This window comes from Scomber scombrus, chromosome 17 (assembly GCF_963691925.1).
Source record: "Scomber scombrus chromosome 17, fScoSco1.1, whole genome shotgun sequence".
Lineage (NCBI taxonomy): Eukaryota > Metazoa > Chordata > Actinopteri > Scombriformes > Scombridae > Scomber > Scomber scombrus.
This window is the reverse complement of record NC_084986.1, coordinates 16,861,231-16,884,243: the sequence shown is the minus strand read 5'-3', so window position 1 is coordinate 16,884,243 and position 23,013 is coordinate 16,861,231. Positions and strand designations below refer to the sequence as shown.

General features: G+C 38.6%; 2 protein-coding genes across 2 annotated transcripts in view; both read right to left on the bottom strand.

The window, feature by feature from the left end:
- akap12b (A kinase (PRKA) anchor protein 12b) overlaps positions 1-9,638 on the bottom strand; it is a 45,270-nt gene extending 35,632 nt beyond the window's left edge. Inside the window, exon 1 of the mRNA XM_062437397.1 lies at positions 9,504-9,638. Coding sequence (XP_062293381.1) covers positions 9,504-9,638 — 135 coding nt within the window. The remainder of the gene's footprint in view (positions 1-9,503) is intronic.
- Positions 9,639-16,008: 6,370 nt separating this feature from the next.
- The window catches only part of mthfd1l (methylenetetrahydrofolate dehydrogenase (NADP+ dependent) 1 like), a 36,209-nt gene continuing 29,204 nt past the window's right edge, over positions 16,009-23,013 (bottom strand). Inside the window, exons 26-28 of the mRNA XM_062437144.1 lie at positions 22,806-22,958; positions 16,317-16,421; positions 16,009-16,051 (exon numbers count right to left, since the gene is read on the bottom strand). Coding sequence (XP_062293128.1) covers positions 16,332-16,421; positions 22,806-22,958 — 243 coding nt within the window. The 3' untranslated portion in view covers positions 16,009-16,051; positions 16,317-16,331. The remainder of the gene's footprint in view (positions 16,052-16,316; positions 16,422-22,805; positions 22,959-23,013) is intronic.

Below are 23,013 nucleotides of genomic sequence, written 5' to 3'. Positions count from 1 at the left end.
TGCACCGAAGCCATGATTCACCATTTGCCCTTCAAATGCTCCAAGTCCCACCAGCACTGAAGACACACCAGTACAAACACATACACACACACACACACACACACACACACACACACACACACACACACACACACACACACACACACACACACACACACACACACACACACACACACACACACACACACACACACACACACACACACACACCCTACACTGTGCTCTGTGAGGCAGTTAGTGCTGCATCAGGACCAAAGCTGATGAAAAATGAATGTGCAAAAAAAGAGCGACAGAGAGAGAGGCAGCAACCGAAGGTGAACAAGTGCAAGTGAGGGGGGTGGGAGGGTGGGAGGGGGATAGTAGTCACACTATTTATAACACCTTTTTTCTTTTCTTTTTAAAAAATCCTCTTAGAGCCATGAAAAACATTTGATGGAGCCCTCTGTGACGTAAATCCCAACCTTCCAACCATATAGAAAGATGGTCTGACACTACAGCATGTGTCGTTTGTTTCTAATGCTTGAACTGGCATAAGTTTCAGTTTCCTGACAACTTGCACAGTCATGTAAATAATGACTGTTGGGAGCAAAGCCAGAAGTAGTGTAAATGTGCTATAATACATACAAAGTGTTTGATTTTAACACCGGGCACTGTTGTTTGCTCCCTCTCTCCTTCCAACTTTTCTTTTAACTATGATCACAATCACTGTCGAACCTTCACCAAGCAGTTTTAGTTGCTCAAACTTAACCTAATCTTAACCAAAAAAGTGTCACATCAATTTTACAACTGTCACAAATCATTGACAAACAATGTCCTCCTGCTAATAGGATCAAGAAATACTTGTATGGGTCATTTTAGAAGACAGTGACAGAACATATTTTGTAGTTTAGGTGTAGTAAGTGGCCTTCAATGCATTTGGTCATGTATATGAATATAAATATATATATATATATATATATATAATACAATATATATAATATACAAATATACTATTTTGTTTCAACACTTGGGATCTCAAACAAAATGGAGTTATCTGGTGCATCTCCACTGCATACAAAGAGAGATGAGATATGAATCATGGACCAAAAAGAGGAGAGGGTGAAAGAAAGGCACTGTGGAGGCAAGATGGGTGAACGAGTGCACAGATGATGTAATCGAGGTAGGGGAGAGGTTATTTTGAGCACAGTGTTGCAGTAGAGGAGCCAGGACAGACTTAAACAGAGTTGTACAGATTTGTTATGCAAAAAATGATGGAAATTCATTCTTCAGGTTGAACTTAAAGAGGTCGATAAGGGAATAAACACCTGTATCTAAATGTCACAGCCTAGCTCTAGACCGTGTCAGTTACACCATATTACAAAAGTAAATTCATTTAAAACAAAGAACCATAAGCAACCAAATTAATAAATTGGGGGGGGGGGGGGGGGGGTATACATGGGGTGTATCCAGGTGTGTAAAACATGGGTAAAATATGAGTAACCTTGTCCTTAAACTATTCAGAACATTCTTTGTAAGATATAATGCAATTAGATGGTTGTGCATGGTTGTGTCACAATCTAGACCCATAAGTTAATTTATTTAAGATGCTGTAATGTAGTTTCTTCAGACTAATATCAAACAATCATTTGATTAGGAGGACCCTTGAGTGCTCTTTGCTATCTTTGCTTTGCTGGTGAAATATTAAAGAGAGAATATCATGCTTTTTGTTATTTCTGTTATTTTTATACTCTGTGTTAAACATGGTCAAAGGTCCAAAACTTGAGGCGAAAGTGTGTAGAAATGCTGCCTTGAAGTCAAAAGACAGGGCTTAAGCCCGCTCTGAAGGTTCTGTTTGCAAAGCTTACTTCCTCATTTGTCTGATATCAGATCATGCCCACAAAAGACCGTCCATTCGATAGCCTTTTGTTGCTAAGATCAAAGAGCTAAAACAAGCTAAAACGGCCTGTTTCAAACAGAGGCTGAACTAGGGTTCCATGTGAAGGACCAGTACAATATAGTTTTTCATGCAAAGATATTCCAGCAGAGCCCCAGAATCAAAATATAGACCTGGAAGTGTGCATGATATGTCCCCTTCAAAGAAAGGCAGCACTAGAAAGCTGATGTAGCACACTCTCCCTGTCACGTTTGACTGTGACAGAGAGACTGTAACAGTCCCTGTGGAGTAATGATGTGTCATTAAACACACCATCACTCCACAAGACAGCTTCTCAATTAGGAAAACCCCTCATAACACCTACGCCATCACTACTTCCAACAGGAAGCACTAAAACTGTACGATTGTGTGTTTGTGAATCTTATGTTGTAACTTCTAAATTGAATGAAAAACCATTTTCCAATTTGTGTTAACAAAATTCAGGCCTCAATATGAGTATGGCACCACAACAATCATGTCACTATTTGAAACACTCCACTTCCTTCTTATCATCTCTTTGGCATCCCTTGAAGTATACCCATTTCTTTGTGTGTTTTATGTGTTTTTTTTAACAAATTTACACTCAGAGTAAAGTGAAAGTGAATTTATGAAACTGAATTATCAACGCATTCAAACACAGTGTTTTAAACAGGTTCCCAAGCTTAGATGAAGCCAAAATATCTACTTGCAATTCATTGTTACAGTTCACAGGTCTCTGTTAGTTGTGGTGTGGTCAGCCAATAATAAAAAGATTCTTTCCTTCTTTGAATTTGAAGAACTTTAAAGGCCTGACGAGGTAAAAAATTATCAAGTATTTCACTTCAAATAAGAGAGAGATAAAAGAGTCACGTTAATCATCCTCAGAGTTATGTTGCAACCATTAACAGACATTTTCACACACAGGCTGGGAATGCCTATTGTAAACCACAGAGGAATCTGATTGGAATACATTAATACATTCATTTATAGTCTCACTGCACACATCCAGTAATGTGGAGAGATGGTAACACTTCTGAGTGACACAGCTTTTTTGATGGTATAAACTCTTATTTCTGGACTAAACTTTGGTATTTGATGGACAGACGAACAAACTTTTTTAACTTCTGCTGCACTGTAAACAATTTAATAGATAAACAAGCTGGGGAAATAGGCAGGGAACTATGCACAGACGTTGGAATAAACAAAAACAAGCATTGACATTATGTAACATTTCTATGTTGATGCCATTTTGGGATTTGACATTGTCCTGTGGACTCATTATTAGATCAAATAATTTGAGCGAACTTGAATTTGTTGGAAAGAGGAATAAAAGAGCTCTGGCTTTTCACATCTCCAATACAGCGTTTTTTTCACTGTAATGGAGTTGGCAGCAAATCATAGAGATAGAAGATAGAAAGCTGGCGGTGGGACAGACTAATTAGCAGGAAGCCATTTCCTGTTTCTCCTCAACTAAAATGAGAAAGAAGAACCATACATTTGCTTTGATTTCCTTTTTAGACCAAAACAATGACCATGAAAAGCTCACTATAGTTTATAGTGTGATGGTAAATGGTCTGCTATGGGTCATTTAGGAGCTGATATACAGTATGTATGCATATTATATAGTATTTCATTAGGCCATATTTTGTTAAACAGTTTGTTGTTTGTTTTGGAGCATTTTTGAATTTCCTTTCTATTTTGTGAATGCAGATGTGTAAATAATCCTAATAAGAATGCTTTTACAGTCAAAGATGATAAGAAATGCAAGTTAATTGCCATTATCATTACAAAAAAAGACAGAGGCAACAGTTTGCACACTGCAGTTGCAGTTTGTGTGTTTAGTTTGCTTTTATGTTTGTAGATGGAAAACTCCCTCATGCTTGAATTGAATTAGTCTGTTTTAATACAAACATTCATGTCTTTGCATGTGTGGAACAGAATATGTTGTCCGTTGAATTTCTCTTCAAACTCAATTAACTAAATTACTGCTGACACACAGAGAAGGATGTTTTGGTTTCCGTGACTAAGATAAAACTTTGCACACATGGAGAGATCTAACATGTGTATGTCACTCTTAGATTGATATTTAGTCTCTTGAAGGTAAAGGATCCAAAACAACAATAAAGTTTTAGTTTGTTTTAGGATTTCCTAAACAGAATTTGCCAGTTTAGTTTAAAGCTCGTAAGCAGTTTTAAGCAGATTTGTCTAATTTGGACTGATTACGCCTAAGATTATCTTCAGTGGAATTTAAGAGGTAATTTTCATACACCACTTACATTGACATCAAGCAAGGAGGGGTTTCCTTGGAAAGGATAATGAAAGCGACCAAAAACTAATATGGACAAGTTAGAAAAAAATGCTAATCTTTTCTTTAAACAATACATTTTTTTAAGTTGCACTTGTTTATCTGGATGGATCAGTGGTGTTTATGGCAGCTGATGTTTCTCTGTGTGATATGTAGAATATGCAGATGAAGAGAAGATTTGACATTTTGAGTAGAAATGACTGACAGTTACCAAGGAAGTTAGCTACAACAAATACATTTTTACCCTTCCTTTTTTTGTTAGATACAATAGATTTGTTTGTAAGCCCTCTGATAATAAGACAAACAGGCCCCATACCTTCACTTTCTACACTCACACTTAGAAACACTCTGAGTTTGCTCTTTTCTTTTTACGAGGGCCAGTTTTCACCCAAACTCTGTCATCAGCGTCCTTTTAAAATCAGGCAGCAGGGAGGGCTGAGGGAACAATCGCTTGATTCATCCGACTTTTTGTCATGCTGGCGGGTCCCCCTCTAACTCTCTTTCTTTCTCAAACTTTTTTTTCTCTCTCTCTCTGGACTCCACACCCGTCCCCTCTGCCCCTGCCCACCCAAACGCTGCACCACCCCTTCCCCTGTTGGTTTCTTCCTCTTGTTTTGGGCCGGTGCACACAGGGGCCTCCAGCTTGTCCCCGTCCCAGCCCATCCTCAATGGATGGTCTGTTTGACCCCTTCCGCCTCCCCCCTCCACTCTGTCTCTCTCCCTGCTAAACAAGATAATCAGAGCCACAGCAGCGTCTGATCAGCCGCAGCTCATTATACAGGAACGTATGAGCCTTAATCAGCACACATTACATTACATAACATGATGTTGGATCATTGGAGTCACCTGCTGCTGCTATTGTGACTGGTGGAGGATCTGACATGTGATGCAGGTCTCATGTCTGTGTAGGTGGTTATTTGTATTGTTTATTTGGGAGTTGGTGAATGTGTGAGTATACTGATATTTTTCTGCAGTTTCAAAACAGTAACAGTGATTTTACAGAAAGCTTCTGTCTAGCTGGAGGGCAGAAAAAAGAAGTGGATTAGGAAACGAAGGAAGAAGCCCCTGTTGTACACATCCACTCTGCAAGTTTTACATCTTGGTTAAAGTGAGTAATTTTTCATCAAAAGTTATTCTGGTAAAGAACCTTATTTTTTTTTATTGATCTCCAGTTGTGTAACTTCTCCCCTTGCTGTAGTGATGTAGAAGTACACTCCAGGTTGTGTCAGTACAAGGTAATGTCCCAGTTGCGTGCAGGTACAAATGCAAAAGAGTACACAGAAACTTGAAACTTTCCTGACAGCTTTAAGGGCAGTGAAACAGTGTTTTCAGCCTGGCGTCAAGTAACTCTTTAAGTGTGAATAAAAACCTTTATAATGCCAGTCAAGGTAGGACACATTTAGCATAAACAATGCAAACCAATCACAAGAGATCAGGAAGTGACACTTTATTTTCAAATGGCAGCTGTAACTCGAAAATCCAACTGAAATTGAACTGCCTTTTGATTTTTGTCTATAATAGCACGCATATCTGCTTTTCTCTTTTGGGAAAAAAAACCTGAAACCAAAAAGGGAGACATTTATATTTTCAATTCCTTAATTCCATAATGGGGCCCACTGGGCTGCCTTATTTCAAATAAATATTGTTCCACCATCTTACGTAACTGGCGTCCTTATTTCAATACAGCAAATCAAATTGGATGGTGAGACGGTCACACTGAGCCTGATTGCATCCTGCAAAACAACTCAAGAGTCACAGACTGAACAACAATCCAGATTAGCTTGCTGGCTAATGTCTCCTCCTTATCTAACAAACATGAATATGTCTTGTCCTGTACCTTAGCCACCAAACTCTCACTGGAGGAAAGTGCACTGCTAATGTTCGTTAGCATGTAAGATAGCTAATTAGCTGCTCAACTGCAGCACCTTAAACAGCATGTAATGCAAATGTCACTTGTGTGTGGTTACATGCTGCTTTGCTTGTTGCTCTTCAAAATCCCTGTTAGCAACCCTTACCCTTTCTTATATACAGTCTATGTTAGCAACACACTGTCTACCCATCTGACTTGTAGCTACAGCAGCTACACCAGTTGCCAGCTAATGTCAATCAAACAAACCTCTGACACCCCTCCAACTGACTGAGACAATAATTCTCCCAAAAGACCATTAAAAAAATTCTAACAATATTACTTAATATTATCAATAATAATAATAATAATGATGTTAACATCTTTTTTGACTGTAAAAAGGAATGACTAAATGTGATTCAGTTGGACTTTAAAAGTAAGTTTAGATTAAAAATTAAGCCGGGCAAATTCATATGTTAGCCTGTATGAATATGAAGACTAGCAGTTCCGAGTTTACTTTTGCTCAACTTTAAACATGCAGATGTGCATGGTCAGCCAAAAGAAACACAAACACATTTGAAAACACATTTAGTACATTTCATTTTCAAACTCTAACGCTGCTTTCACAGACTGCACATACACAATAACATAATGGTGTCGGTGAAAAGCTACATTTCTGGGATAAAAACATTCTCAAATATTCAGATAAGCTGATATTTTGTGGCATAAACACAATGATTCCTGTACTGTAGATCGCAACAACACAACCTTCCTGAAAGTAACTCTGCAATCCATGTAAACACCTCCTTGTATCATGACCTTCATCTGGTTATTTTGACAACACTTTTGAGGTCGTTGGAGACAGTGAGGTATGAGGAAGGCGGGTCGCTAGTGGTGGACAGAGAGAGGCATTGCTTAAATTCCTCTGTGGAGTGAGGAGGATATTTATTGACTGTGTATCAAGCAGGAAGACTCCATCCGCCTCGACCAAGCACACACTATCACCATCCAAAACACACACACACACACACACACACACACACACACACACACACACACACACACACACACACACACACACACACACACACACACACACACACACACACACACACACACACACACACACACACACACACACACACTTCCCCCCTTTTCCATTTAAAACCATTGCAATCACTATGTTTACCATTATATCTAAATAAATGATTTCAAAATCTAAATTAAAAAGAAATCTTAGACAAAAAGTCTTTCTGATTTTGTAGTGTCTGAGGAATAAACACTTTGTGCTACAGAAAGGTCATGGTCTCTTTCTGGGTTTCATAACGGACTTTACAGATTTGCAAGTGCAAAATGGGAGCTATTTGAACATTAAATATTTTTCCTCTTTTCAGGATTATTGACAGCAGACATATACAGTGTTCTAGATGTGTTTTTAGAAAAAATGTAAAGCAAATCAGTCATCATATGTCCATAAATCAGTTTGATGGTAAATGTTTTAGCAACAGAGCAATCATAAACATCCCTGAGACAAATAAGCTCAAGTTGTAAAGCCATTCCAGCTTGTCATGTCAAAATTAGATCACATCCAAATTTGCATCACTGAAGTAATGATGCTTCTCATATTTCTACAACTGAAGTAAAAGGATCCGATATTTCTCTGTACTTCCACTTTTTTGGCAGCTGATCAGCTGTTTTTATTGACGTAGAATGACAGAATGAGTGCACTAACATACAATATGTGTTTGACTTATCAAAGCCGACAGTAGCCTTGGACAGGGCAGGCATTGTGACCGGCAACCTGCTACATGAAGAGACGCCTTGTCAAAGGTGGGAGCACATAGTAAACTGTATCAGCTGGAATCACAAAGCACAATAGATGCACTGAAGCACTTTTGAAACATTTCATATAGTACATTCCAATGTCCCAAATGAAATACGAGTGAAAAGATCACTAACCCGATGATACCTGTGATAACAACTTACGACTTAACAAAACACACAAATCTGCCACACACATGATGTCAACTCACTGGAAAACAACTGCACAAACACGCCGGCTTCTGACAACAGCAGACAACACACATTCTTGAGGAAACAAGAATGAACAAATGTAAGGTTGAAATCTTAACCAAATGTTACATCTTCTGTGCTTTCTCTCTCTTAACGTTTTTCTCAGTGTCCTTTGACCTTTGTGTTGACCATTCAGGAAGACAGACTGGTCACAAAATATGACCTGTTGACCTCCTGCCTATAAAAAAGTCAATAAATCCAATAGATTATACGAGGCATGGGAAGAGCAGGTGGCGAAACATACATACTCATTAGCAGGTGCTCTTCAAATCTTCATTCACACAATGCTGAGCAATTTACACAGAGGTAAGAGTGCAGAGTCTGCAAGATACCTCTGATGATGGCAGCTGGATCTCAACACACAGCTGCACAAATGAAGAAGGGTATGTTAACTTAAAAAACAACTGATTGATACACATCAGCACAGGATGGGACAAACAATACTAATAATGATGAAATGATTATTTTAAGAAGCTGAAAGGTTCATCATGACATCATGAAATCTCATCTGTCATGTTTTATTTTCACATTTCTTTTCTGTTATTTTTACTAGATTTGTGTCTATTTTCTGACGTGTACTTGACGCCACAGACTATTTTCTCTCCACATTTGTTATTAACTATACGTTTCATTATTTTTTATCTTGACTTTTGTGTTTTGGATTTTATTAACTTTTTATTTCTTGTTTATACTGCAAAGCACTTTGTAACTTTGTTATGGTGCCATATAAATAACATTAGTATGATTATGATGAGTACTATCATGTGCTTTGTCTAATTTAATTATTATTATGTAATTTGTTGCCTACATTTCTGCAGGTTATAGATTGCTACATAGATTGCTTTTTAAAAAATGTTTTTACTATTAAAGTAAAAAAGGATAAGTGAAATGTTGATCATTTTGAGAGAAGATAACATGAAAAGTGCATAATTTAAGCCTGCTATCAGTGTTACAATCTTATAAAATAACCCATCACTGCTTTCTTCAAGAGCTCCAAAGACCACTAAAATAAATAATATGTGTTTTATCCAGAGTGTTGGTGATTCACACTCTGAGCCCAGGTGATCTGTGTGGCTGTAAATCTGGCGTTTTATTACTGCGGAACTGCAGACTCCTCGACCCATTACTCAGCAAAAAACTGCGTCAGGCTGTGCGCTGCAGCACGTTACTGATGCGCACAGACTGGGACACACGGGGGAGGGAGGGGGTGTCACGACAGGTATGTCTGCAAACACACAGGTAAGCTGATATAAAATAATCAAAGTAAGAAACGTTGCAGCAGACAGCAGGATAAACGCCCCTATGTCATCCACACTGTCTCATTGCTCTCTCGGCTCTGTGGTGAGCAGGGACAGGGATCAGAAGGTGTCAGTAGGTAAACACTGTACCTTGCCATCGAGGACGCTGCCTCCCTCCTGGATCACCTTCACCTCCGCACTGAGCTCCCCGGCTGAGGCTGACACTGACACTGAGGCATCCTCCTGGCTCTTCCCGTCCCGCTGCGCTGAGCTCTCTGCTCCCATGGTGAACAAACAGAAAGGTGGACTCTTCTTGTCTTTGGCTACAATCGGGGTTTTAAATAAATAAATAAAATTAAAAACTACCCCGAATCAAACACGAAGATAACACAATAGGGTTGCAGCAGCGGGTATCCAAAATCGTCCGAATGACAAGCTCTACAGTGCAGCTCCGCCCCGGGGTGGCCTGGATCTGGAGTGATGAAATGTAAGGACCAGCAAACTGTTTTAGGACGCCCCCACCTCCTCCAACCTCCCCACACCTCCCGTCAGTATCACATGGGGCTCCGGTGCGCCGCGGCACGCCTTGCAGCAGCATCACAGACGCTTCTGATGGAGGACAGACTACAATGAGAGAGGTTAAGAGAAGAGGATGACGGTTAATTAATGAAATGACTGCTTTATGTGGAGGAGGTGTGTATCCATCCTCGGTAGAAGTGATATATATCCCGAGAGATTGCTAAATGAAATTAGAGTTTTTGATGTATAACATACATCATCTACAGATGGGAATAAATCAGGGAATCCTCCAATCATCATAACAACACATGCATAGGTCGCTGGGGAAATATTTGTAACTTTATAGGCTACCACAGGAATGGTTAGTAAACGGAAACTATTTATAAAACTGTATGTACCTGATTATTTCCACGACTTTATAATTCTTCTGCAATACATTTTAAATGGAAATATTGTTGCTCCATCACATTTATCTGATGGTTGTAGTTTTAGCAGAATAAGGTTTTACATGCAAAACACACAATAGGGTCTTAAATGTAATGCACTGTTAGAGTTTAAAGTACCAACGTATTTTGTAAAGGAATGGAAAGTGCATTGATATAAATTATAGCTCTGCTGATATTGACCATTATGGATTTGAGTTTAGAAATTACATTTTTATCAGCAGATTGTGTTTTAAAAAAAATAAATACATGGCATATTTTTTGATAAGGATTCCTCAATTCATTTTTTTCTCCTACACATTGTGACCATGACATGTATTGATAAGGAAACATTGGTCCAAAGGGATTTTTAGAAATAAACAAATAATCTTGATTTCGTTCATTTTCCCCACCAAAAATTGTGACCAAGATACAGACTGAGCGCAACATTTTTTTTGATGAAAACAAACTTGTCAGCAGTTTCTGGTGAACAAACTATCTAATGGTGATACTATTTCTAATTAACCACAAACATCTTTGTGTGGGCTTTCTGGTGGGTGTATAACATGTAACTATGATGTTCCCAGTTTGCTTCCAACTGTGGAACATATGTCAAATATATGACACCCTCTCTATACTGTTACCTTATCAGGCATAAATGCTACAGAAAAATCTCTGGAGAAGTGTATAAACATATACAGATGACAATATATCTACAATAGGGTGATATGGGTCAACATATAAAAATACTTGTAATACTAAGGGTATTCAAATTACATTCAAATTGCTATAACCAGTTATTTAAATCAAATGTATGGTGAACAGTGTCATTATAATCTAATTAACAGTCTCTGATCTAAATTTTCTCTGACATATAACCACACAAACACAGGATATGCATCATGCTTGTTGGAGTAGATCAGCTCTAGGTTTTTAATGTACTGACAGCGCCTCATGAAGTGTGTAAGTGCCACACTGCCTCACACCTGATGGGGAGATGATGTTCGGGTTTAAATGTTAATTGCAGGTTGAGCCATGTGCCATTTTGTTTGGAATTTTAGAACGCACAAATTACAGCCCCAACACTCAAAGCCAAGTTCACACAGGCCTCGACTGAGGGTCCCTGCAGCTTAACCAAAACCAAAACCCAAACATAGCTGCAGCAACACAAACAAACACTCAGCAGAGAAACACAGAGCTGAAAAAAGAAAACAATGTGAAGACATTCTGTGGTTTATGTGTGTGTTGTGGTTTATGTTCTGTGAGATTAAACAGTAGCAATTTGAAATAAAGACAAATCAGAGGTCATTTTATTTAGTCTGGGGTAAAAAAAATAAAAAAGTAATTTGTAATTTGAACAGACGGCACAAACCTGAAGAAATCACACTTTCTGAAGCACATTGAAGAATAGCCACGGTATATTAAGAGTTAGGACTCAGATTTAACTTGAACTTGACTAATATTGACATTTAACAAACTTAGGACTTGACAGCTTGAAAACATCACAGAGACATTTAACTCTCATGTTATAACTGGATAAAATCTGACAACGATAAGAAATAAACAGGATTGTGGCTTGCAAGCCTTACATAAAAACCTCAAATATATGCATCGAACTGTCTTGGTCTCATATGTAAAAAAACACACACACCAAAAAAACAAAATTAACACTGCTTTGAATCATGTTTGGTAACAATGAGCAAGAAATTGCACTTTTATATGAAGATGATACCCTCATTTACCTGAGTATTTCATTGTAAGATTTCAAATCCTAAAATCACTCAAATTTGGTGATCCATACAAATTGTAAGCTTGCATGATGCTACTTCAAATGTTACCAACACACTGAGGCTCTTTTATAGATTTGTCATTTTTCCGCAAGAATATAAATTATGTTAAAGACATGTTGTGAAGTAGCCTGTCTGTGTTATTGAGGAACCAGTGACTATAACTGCAGGTTTAAGGAAAATCTGGGACATTAAATTACTTTCAACTTCCCAAACTAATTATCATCATAAAGTCAGCTTTTTAAGTATTATTTTTTTATATGTACTATTAAAATGTTAATTGTAGGGGAGAAAATATATTCTGATCTGTCTTGCAGTCAAAGAACAGAAACAGTGGTATCCCCAGTCCTCAACTATTCAAATTTAAAAGTCAAACACAGAAAATGTGAACAATAAGACATTTTAATCACACTTTGTGATAATAGTCATTCCTTTAAATGGTCCTTTGTAACACACAACTTGCCTCAAAATGATATTTCATTGTTAGCCACAGCAACACTGTCAAGCTAGAGCTAACTGGTGTTTTACCAAAAAAAAAGGGTTAGGGTTACATATTCAAGCCCTGTAATAATCATGACTGATTTCTCATCACCTCTGTGATACTAAATGAGACTATCAAAGCAGCATTTTTCTACATACAGGCTGCTCATGTTGTAAAACCACAGAATGACTTCACACTCGAGTCTCCCAAGACTGGAAGCCTCATTACAGTTGTACACAGATAGATGTGTTAGTGGATGACCTTCAACACGCCAGGCTGATCAGCAGAAGTGCTGATGTCATCTGAAAGAGGAGGGTGGGGGAGAAGGAGAAGGAGGCTCTCATTAAAGTGAAAGCCTTACCGGACATGTCATGGTCTCCGCTCAATAAAACGATAATGTAAGGGCACATTAAAAAGGCATGCTTACGCATCCACACTCTTACAGGAGGGGTGACGTTCACAAGCACTCGTTCACACTTGCTGCTTGTTATATGGGTGATGGGAATCTACTCATTGGACACTGTCCAAAAACAACTGGCCCATTTTTTTCATGCTGCTCACTGACACTGATATACAGATTGTACTATATTTGGGAAGAAGTGATTATTGTTCTGTTTCAGTATGAGAAGATGAGCAGATAAATAAAGAGATATGAGAAGTAACAGTCATCCAAACAATGCAGAATTATAAGATATGAACACATTTGGTGACAATGTTTAGACACATGGACATCAGTGCATCAGCTACAGTCTGAAGATAGATAACAGGTATCTTTGTGGGAACACTTGATACCGGGACTGAATATTTTTCTAAAAATGAAACAGTGAAATGTTGGCGAGTGTCATGTTTTCCAGAGACAGAGAGAGTTATAGAATGTGGCCCTGAGGGTCGATGTCTGGCACGGGCACCGAGCGAAAGCTCGCCCAGACACAGCAGGAGGTCGTCACATACTCTCATACTTTGTCAAAAGCAGACAAATGAAGGGTTTTGCTTCCAAACAAGAGAGAGCAGCTATATTTGCATAATCATTGCTGGACAGAATTGTGACGTGATGTGAAACAGATGTTGCCGAAACAACGCAGGCTTTTAAAAAAGCTGTAATGTTAATATGAAAGCATCTGTGTTTCTAAAATGCTGCAACTAGCATATTTTTCTCTAAAATGGATATTAAACACTCTGAGGTGATATCTTTCAAAATAAGGCAAATTCAAAATCATAATGACATAATATTATCATGTCTATTGACCAGACAATCTAAAGTTTAATGAACTTCAACAACATGACAAACATCTTCATCATTTATCCAGAGATCAGAGATCATCCGAGCTGTTTTCCAGTTCTTACTCTCACAAGAGACGTTTATAAAGGACCTGTCCTTGGTACTGAAATTAGCAAGTCTGTTAATTTAAGTGCTAAAAGACAAGAGCTTAAACAACTGGAGGCTTCAGCAGATTGAGTCAGTTGCTCGACATAAACAGCTTTATCTTAAAGCTGGGATTTTCCAGCACATTACAAAGCCATGACGAAGCCCCCTCCTCATCAACACCATGTCTTCAAATCTTTCATCAGCTCAAAACAAGAGGGTTCAGTCTCTCTCCCTCTCTCACACACACACAACACACAGTATGTGTAAATATGCCGTTTGAGCACTACTGTATAAATGAGTGCATTCCTGCAGACTTAACTGTAGTTAAAGTACCAGATCCTGCCTGGTGAACACAGAGAATAACAGACTTAGCAGGTGTGGAATGGCAGCTATGACAGGCACACACATGTGCACACATGTACGTTGGCTCCATGTTGCAAACCCAAACACCTCATAATGACAGATTCTGCACCCTGGAGTGCTGCTGGGGGGCCCGATGGTCAGCTTTCAGGCATACTTCCAACACAGGGACCACCCCCCTGTGGGTGTAGAGCAACGCTTGTGTAGAAAAACAGAAGAAAATGATGAAAAAATTTAATGTTTTAGTGTGTGAGTAAGGTGAGAGACAGAAAAGAGGAAGTTTTGGGACAAAAATAAGGTCTTGTTGAGGCGTCTCCTTGGAGAATCAAGAGACAACAGGAAGAGAGTGTGTGTCCAAACAACAGATGGGCTGAGCCACAAGTCAACTGCTAGGTGTGAAAAACAAACACACAGTTTTGGAGTAAATAAAAGGATATTTTTTTAATGAAAGGCACACACTTACACCAACATGTTTAACATACAACTGTTGTTAATGAGAATAAAAAAGTATGTAACTCTTTTTGGTTAGATTTGAATATAATATTTGGTTTAAACTCTGAAATGTCGTGTGACTGAAGCAATGGCTCAAGTTTTAAATTACTGTTTTTTTTTCTGTCATTAAATCACCTCATCACAGACACTCGGTTACTCACATTGATGTCAGGTAATTAAAACTGGTTGTCAAAGTGGACAGCTTGCATTTCAAGACCGTTACATTCAGCATTTTGGATGGACACAACCTGAGCGTAAGAAATGGAAAGAGGTAAAAAAAGTACAACAGCAACAAAAGTTATTAGTACAGAAATGTAAAGGTAGGTTTTACTACAGTTTTTGGCAGAGGTGGGGCACCTCACCTGGCAAGACCACTTCCACAAGTATCCCAGAAAAATGTGTAAACTTTTAAGAATTTAGGTATTAACCCTAAACAACAAAAAAAAAAATAGAGGCGCCAATTCACACAGCAAATGAGTGTAACAATTATTAATCCAGTAACTAAACAGATCAGGCACATCAGGATGTAAGGGGTGCTTACTACCTCTGTTCAACAGTTTCAAGGGGAAAACCCAGAAATATCACATCTAGAAAGTCATAACACACAAATAATAGGAATTTCAGGCTGGATATATCGCATATGCAGCTATCTCATCATATAAAATGTAATACTTAAACAATATGTCAAAACTGGTTTGGAAGTGATTACTTGATGGCTGTAGTGATTTTCATTTAAACAGTACAGCAGCTTGGAAATTCAGCATTATCCAGGAGGTTAGGACACTAAAATTGAAATTAATACCATGATGACTGTTCGTGCGTATATAAGCAATTTAGTTAATAAATACACAAGCGGAACCCATTTCAATTAAAAAACTTAAGACATCAGCACCATTTTAAGACATTTGAGTAACTTTTTTTCACATTTAAGAAAGGCTGAATTTTAAGAAAATACTAAAGTAAATTGATATAATATGATTCAAAGACTCTTCCATACACAAAGAATGTGTACATAGAGGTCAAAAGCAGATATATAATATGGCTGTAAGGGGTCATCTTTGACATAATACACAGATGTGCAAATAAAGCATAAAGATAATGCTTCAGTAATCTGTTGTTTTTTTTGTTTTTTTACCAGGACATATTACTGTGATGTGGGGAGAGATTGAGCTTGCTGGGAAAAGTAAGAAAGCATTTCCTGTCAAAGGTGCGGGGGATGGATGAGTCTGAGTGCACACATGGAGCTGAGGATCCTGAGGACACAGCAGAGCCTGGGAAAAAAAACAAGAAGATGAATTTAACTGTGTGCATGAGAGAGAGAGAGTAGCCTCAAATACTGAGACCTTGGCACCGAGTCAATGAGACAGTTAACTGAAAAACTCCAGGGAGGAAATAAATGTCTCATGTAACAAATTATATCGACAATGCCTATAAAGTATTTATAATGATACCACTGCATACTCCTTTATGACTGAAATGGCATATTTAATGGACCATTTTATGTTGATGTATATGCGATAATACATATGAGAACACCTTTAGAGAGCTTGCTCAGAAGAGCCCAGTGATCTCCTCTGTGACCGGGTCAAGGTCTATGTCGTAGAAACACGGTCGGGTTGGCAGGCCAGGCATGGTGCTCATCTGAAAGGAGGAGATGAAAGTAGAGGGCAAGAACATGGTCAGTTACAGCAACACAAAAGGAAGGAAAAAAAGGAAGAAATTAGTCATAATAGTCTAAATCAAACTGTAATGCATTTAGGTGAATATTTTAAGGACTCAAATTTACCCAGCAAAATATTTTCCATTTAAAATTCTTCCCAATTGTAACTTATTACGAGAGGAATTGTGCACATGAGACAAAAAAATTATACTCAACAAATTCCTTAGCTCACAGAACCTGACATTTCAGAGCACACTTGTACAACACTTTGTCTGAGACAGTACTGTGACTGATGTTTTTCTTCATCGTGGTGTTTTCATATTTTTATAAAAGTGAAAACTGTGACTCTTTCACACCTGTCTCTTACTGCTGATATATTTATGAACTACTTTTAGGTTTGAACTTTTAGAGATTTGAAAAACAAAAACAAAATTTGTTTGAATGTATTGTATTTGCTTGACACAGTGGAATTACTCTGAAATACAGTACAAGTCAAAAGTTTGGACACACCTTCCCATTCACATCAATGACAAAGTGTGTCCAAACTTTTGACTGATACTATACATCACTGCACAAAGCAAGAAAGAAACGAATACAGTATATGTATTTTTATTGCTCTATTCGAACTCACAGCCCTCTATTTAATATTGTGTCTTCAGGTCGGCACTCTAAATGAGAAGCATGTACAAAATTACTATAAAACTACCAAATTTAACTCTTCTAAATGACCGTTAGCAGCTGATTCATATTCACTGTCATCATCGCTTCTTTGAAATTCTCATAAAAATGTTACTGAACACACACACACAAATATCAGAGTGATTAAAATCTCAATAATAACTAAAACATCATATTAGAGCCTTCACCACAACACAGCTGTTCTACACAAAACCAAGATTTTTTATCAAAACTTGCTTAAACTAGACACAATAAGATCACCCCCTGCCCGTTGAATGACTATAATCTAGACTAATTTAACTCCAGGCAGACAGATGATCAATGTGAGGGCAACCTCTACTTTAGCAGTGATGAATTCAGCTGGAGTCAATGGTTGCTTTGTTCTCATCATGCTAAAGATATAGATAACAAAAGGCTGCCTCACAGATGTGAGAACAGAGATGAGAGGCTCTAAACACAGTATTCTGGTAATACTCACTACTGGACTGATACATCGTGATCACTTCCAGAAAACAGACCACAGTTTTCATTCGTCCAATAAGTAGCTAAAAGAAGCTGCATTTCATTACCAAAAAAGTAACAAGCGCTACAAAGTTTGTGCACCACAAAAAAATCAAATAGACAAGTGTGTCGGATCATAAACCCGATTGTGAAAGAGGCAAAAAAAAACAAACAGTGTTTCTCAGACCTTCATCAAATAAATTAAATTAATTTTACTGATGTCCCTAAGGACAAATCACAGAAAGGCACTTTTATTCTTTAGTGTTTGGATCCATCTCAAATGGTTCTGTTTCTATGCTTTAACTAATTTGCTGATTTGTTACGTTCATTCTGTTTTTATTGCCTGATTTAATTCTTTACAGCACTTTGGTCGATCGACTCTTTTAAAAACAAATCGTGCTCTATAACTAAATGTGACTTGAATTAACTTGAAATAAAGAAAAACATGCTCTAAATTAAGAAATGCTACAAACACCAAAAGACACAAACAAAAAGGAAAATGCAAAAAAAAAAAAAAAAACCCAAAAAACAATTGGCACACAGCAAGAGCTCTGGTGGGAGGGATTTCCCCCCCCCCCTTTTTTCTGGATTTGGAGCATGTTTCCCTTAATGTTTCTGCTTTCACTCTTGTGTGTGCTTGGTCCTTATGGGCCACTGGATTTTCGATCCAGCACACTTGTCATCAAGCCTTTCTGGTGTGCAGGGACTGTACAGCAACTGATGCCTGAAATAGGTGAAACTCTTATTGCTTAGGTTTCATGAACTGGTAATAATTAAAAGGTGTGTCAAGCTTTGATGGTCATATACATTTCGCCAAGACAAACAAGTCCTTAAGCATTTCCCCTGTAGAAAAAATGCAAAGAAAGCAAATTCACTCCCTCTGGATGGATGTAAAAACAAAGAAAACATTTGCACTGTTTTCCTACTAGAAGTTACATTTATTAACATTTGTTCAAGAGAACCTTTTTACTGTAACCGGCTGATATCACATAAAGCCACGTGGAATTGTATTGAGACAGATTAAATAATAAGAAAAGGGCAAAAAGCAACTGACTGGAAATTCTTCCAAATTCAATTTGTGACATGGACAGAAGAGAGCATGTGAATGCAGATACTGACAGCGGGTGAACTTTCCAAATCTAATCTAAATCTAAAGTAACTGAAGTTAATAATGTGCATATACAGCACTTAAGTACAGCAGAGAAAAAAAGGGGAACTGGTTGGCACAGTATAATTGATCAAAGGCAACTGTCTAACTCATAAAACACTTTCCCCTCTCAAAAACCTCCACCAAATCATCCCATCTGAGCTGAAAAGTAAATTATCTTGCTCATTAGACAGGGAACGACATTCTTTGCGTGCCTCTCTCCTTCTGACCCAGGGCCAGTTTTATGGGCCCATTAGTGGAAATGAGACAGGAGGAAGTGACCAGCCAATTTCCTGTCTGAGGAAACGCAGCTTCGCAAGTAAACGAAGGCACAAAGTGAGGAATATGCTTACAGCCCCGCAGAGTAGAGGGCGACTCCTCACGCTTGTGGGTAGCTGGTCTGATGTAAACAGTGACGGCCGTTACATGACATTGTTCTGACCACATCCATCAGACGGTTTTAACCACAGATGACTCAAACTATGAGCAGATTTAAAGGAATTCAATATCACTGCATCAAGTCATAATCTAATGGACTGCATGGGGAACAATAATGGCAGCATAATTACTTCATTTCTCGGGCTCCTTTTGGTCGTGACATCACCACGTTCGAACCACCGTGATGTCACGGTTGAGCGTAATAAAACTGACTGCATCCCCATCACCATTACATCAAAGATCTTCCTGAGATTCAGTTGATCATCAACCTGGAGGCCCACCTGTTAAACTCTTTCTATTAAAGTAAGAGTAAGGAGCCATCAGAAAAGAGTTACTGTTGACAGCTGTAAAAATGTCGACTTCTCTTCACCCTTCTTTACTACTACTAGACTTGGTTCTTGCATAAAAATACACCTTTCTTACCATATTTAATAACAAAGAAGGACTGCAAGAGAGAAATATCTCCTGTTGCCCCTCACCAGACCACACAGTTTCACTTTAGATTGAATAATGAACAACTCCAGTTTAAAAAACTAAATCTCAAACAAAGATGCCGGAGGGATGCCTCAAAACACTGTAGAAAGAGAGCATATTATGCAGCTTAGTACTTGGATTCACATTTAGCTTCTATAGTGAAAAGTATCAGGCAGTACATTTAAATATCAAAGGATGCTACAAAGTAACAAAAGATGCGGTGTTCTCCTGGTCCTCCTCTCCAGCCTGAGAACATGTTGGCACTCGCAAAAACACACAACACTCCAAGGCTAAAGTTGGAAACTCCTCTCGGCCAAATAAGTCCCTCCATTATGCCTAAACACAATGTGCCTTTGTCAGAGAAAACCCTGGAGGACACAATAAAGCTGGATTTCTACCCCCCACTGATTCTGCAGAAGAGTCTCTGTCAACATGCGGCCAAGGTTTCACTGTAGAGGAGGATTGAAGAGCTTATGAAAAGGGATTCAACAGCAAAAGTTTGAGCAATTTAACATTAACTTGACTTGCACCAAATTACAGTAAGTGTGAGACAGTTTAAATATTTTTGCTCCATATGTATGTATGTATGTATGTATGTATGTATGTATGTATGTATGCTCACCTAAAAAGCTGCATTCTTGGATGCAAAGTGATTGTGACAAAAACTCATTGGAGAAAGCTTGACTTCCCTCAGGGAACAATTTGATGTTTACAACTTGTCACAGGTCAATGTAAGTGTAAGGCAGTAAGTGTTATATAACAATTCTTAATTCTGGGACAGACATGAGTCGCACTTAGGATTCAGGTTAAGTTCAAATTAAAATGTTCAGCACTCAGGAATTAGAGAAAAATGAAAAATAAATGAATACAATCACAGTGTATTCTTGGGACAATACATGGAGACAATGCACAATGTAATGAGATGTTTAGAATAAAGAAATAGTTGAGATGAAGGTCACTTCGTGTGCCAACATCTACCATATGGTGAAACTGTAACTTGTCCATCTACTGTATATGTGCATCCTTTTTAACGGATGTAAAAAAAACAGTTGAAGTCCAGGTCAGTTTCACACATCAGCACATGGTTTACTGGACTCGTTTGCCTTTGAGTCATTAACATGATCAAAGCCAAAACAAATGAACATCTGCTTTCATCTCATGTGTGTTTTCTTTCGTGGCCCCTTAAACAATCTACAACTCGTTACACATTAACCAGTTGTGAATATGTGACATGTCCAGCCAGGAAAGGGGTTTCTATAAATCTGGACTGTTTTGGGTTTAATGGTGCAGTGGAGGCAGCTCTAACGGGATATGAACTCTACAGAGATCTATTGTTCTGCTTGTGACCCCTCCCTCACATTTCAGAGGAATGACATCAGCCCCTTCCTGATTCTTCACCCTGTAAAGACCCTAAACCCCCTCCCCAGCTCGGAAGCTCCTCCTCGTCTCACACTCACGCCCTTACCGCCTCAGGCGTTTTGTTGATCAGAACTTTCCACCTCTTTGAGTCAAGTGTTACTGGAGGTCTGTGAATGTTTTGCCAATATTTAAAAAAAATGGCAGAACAGAGAACCAAAGCACAGATGAAACTTTTAGCAAAATCATGAACTTATTTTTGCTTTAAGTTAGTAATAGTATAGTTTGGAGAGATGCTCAGTGCTATAGAGGTCAGAAGTCCATTCTCCTTTCCATGCTAGCCTCTGTTTCAGTGAATTTTCCCATAGAGGGTTTGAATTGAAACATTGTGATATTCACCAAACAATTATTTATATTGTTTGGTTAATAAACTGTTGTCTGGCTGAGTCTAGAACAAAGAAGAAGCAAACCTGTGCTGGGTGAAACGTGAGCTCTCTAAAAATTCAATCTGTGGATGTTAACCTGAAGAGTTCAAAGGACTACTAGGAGACTCGCTTTGGGTTAGGAGTCACAGTTCAAGGGTCGTCGACGTGCCAGTGGCTCCACGGGCCACGGCAGATCAAAGGCAGGGTTGGGAGACTGGACAGACGACACACCAAGATACTGCCACCCCTTCCCAGCATGCCCGTTGTTTGACACCTCTGCCTCCGCCTATCAAAGCCTGGCCCTCAGGGCACTCTGGCGAGACAGCGGGAGACAAAAAGCTCAGGAACCTGCTTCCTTCCTGCTCAGCCCATCATCAACCAAGAGGCTCCATCCAGCCTTGTTTAGCTCTAACTGGCTCAGTATTATGACTTCCAAGAGAAGCAGGGGACAGAGCCTAAACCATAAATATTGTTCATAGATGAACTCATGGGAAACACAGGATACAGCACCTGCAAGACCTGATGATCCTATGTGCTTAAAAACAGCCACAGAGTTGACAAGAACAGAAGTCATGGAAATGAGGTTTTTACAGTGTCAGAGCATTACAAAGATGCCTGAAATAAGTAAAATAGGCTGAAGGGCAAAACCGCCTTTTTCGGACTTAACCAAAAAGCAACAAACTGCATTACAATGTTAAAACAAACTACAGATGTGGTTTTTACAGATTTGGCTTTTAATCAACTTTACACAAAGTTTGGCCAAACTTAATTTGCATTACATATCAAAGTGAGCGGCTGTAGATATCAGTGTCTGATCTGGACACTACAGTAACGAGGTAAAAGAAAGGCCTGGGCTGTAATATTAGATTCACTGTCTCGTGCAGTGAATAGCTGCTTTGAGGCAGGCTACACAGACAAAAATGTTTGAATGTAGACCCACTGAAACACTAAGGAGACACACATGCAGTCCTTATGCGACTTTGAATTAAAATCACAAATTTATGGTCCAAGATGATAATAGTTTGTACTGATATCAAGTAAGAAAGGGAAAAAACGTAAAGAGATAATTATTAATATATTGCAATACTGCACAAAACAGGCTGACAATAAATTTGTAATAGAGCTGTTGTATTTTAGGTTCAACAGGTCAATTACGAGTTGCTCTGCAGCTGTATGTTGTTTTAGTAACTGATAGAAAAGTGATGGCACAAACAGTTTCAATATATTACATCTGTGCAGCTTTGTTGATCCAGCCTCTTTTAAAAACTGTGGAATCAGATATAAAACCGCACAGAGACTTAAGTTCATATTAGACTTCTGCTCCTAGATTGCTTCAGATCACGTACCGTTCCCACAAGTGGGTAGATGAAGCCAGACCCGATGCTCGCACGAACGTCTCTGATTGGCAAAATGAATCCGGTGGGTGCACCCTTCTTTTCAGGCATGTGGGACAGGGACAGGTGGGTCTTGGCCATGCAGATGGGCAATGAACTAAAGCCCTGGTTATAGAAAATGAAAACACAATGGTCAGTATGTGTGTGTGTGTGTGTGAGA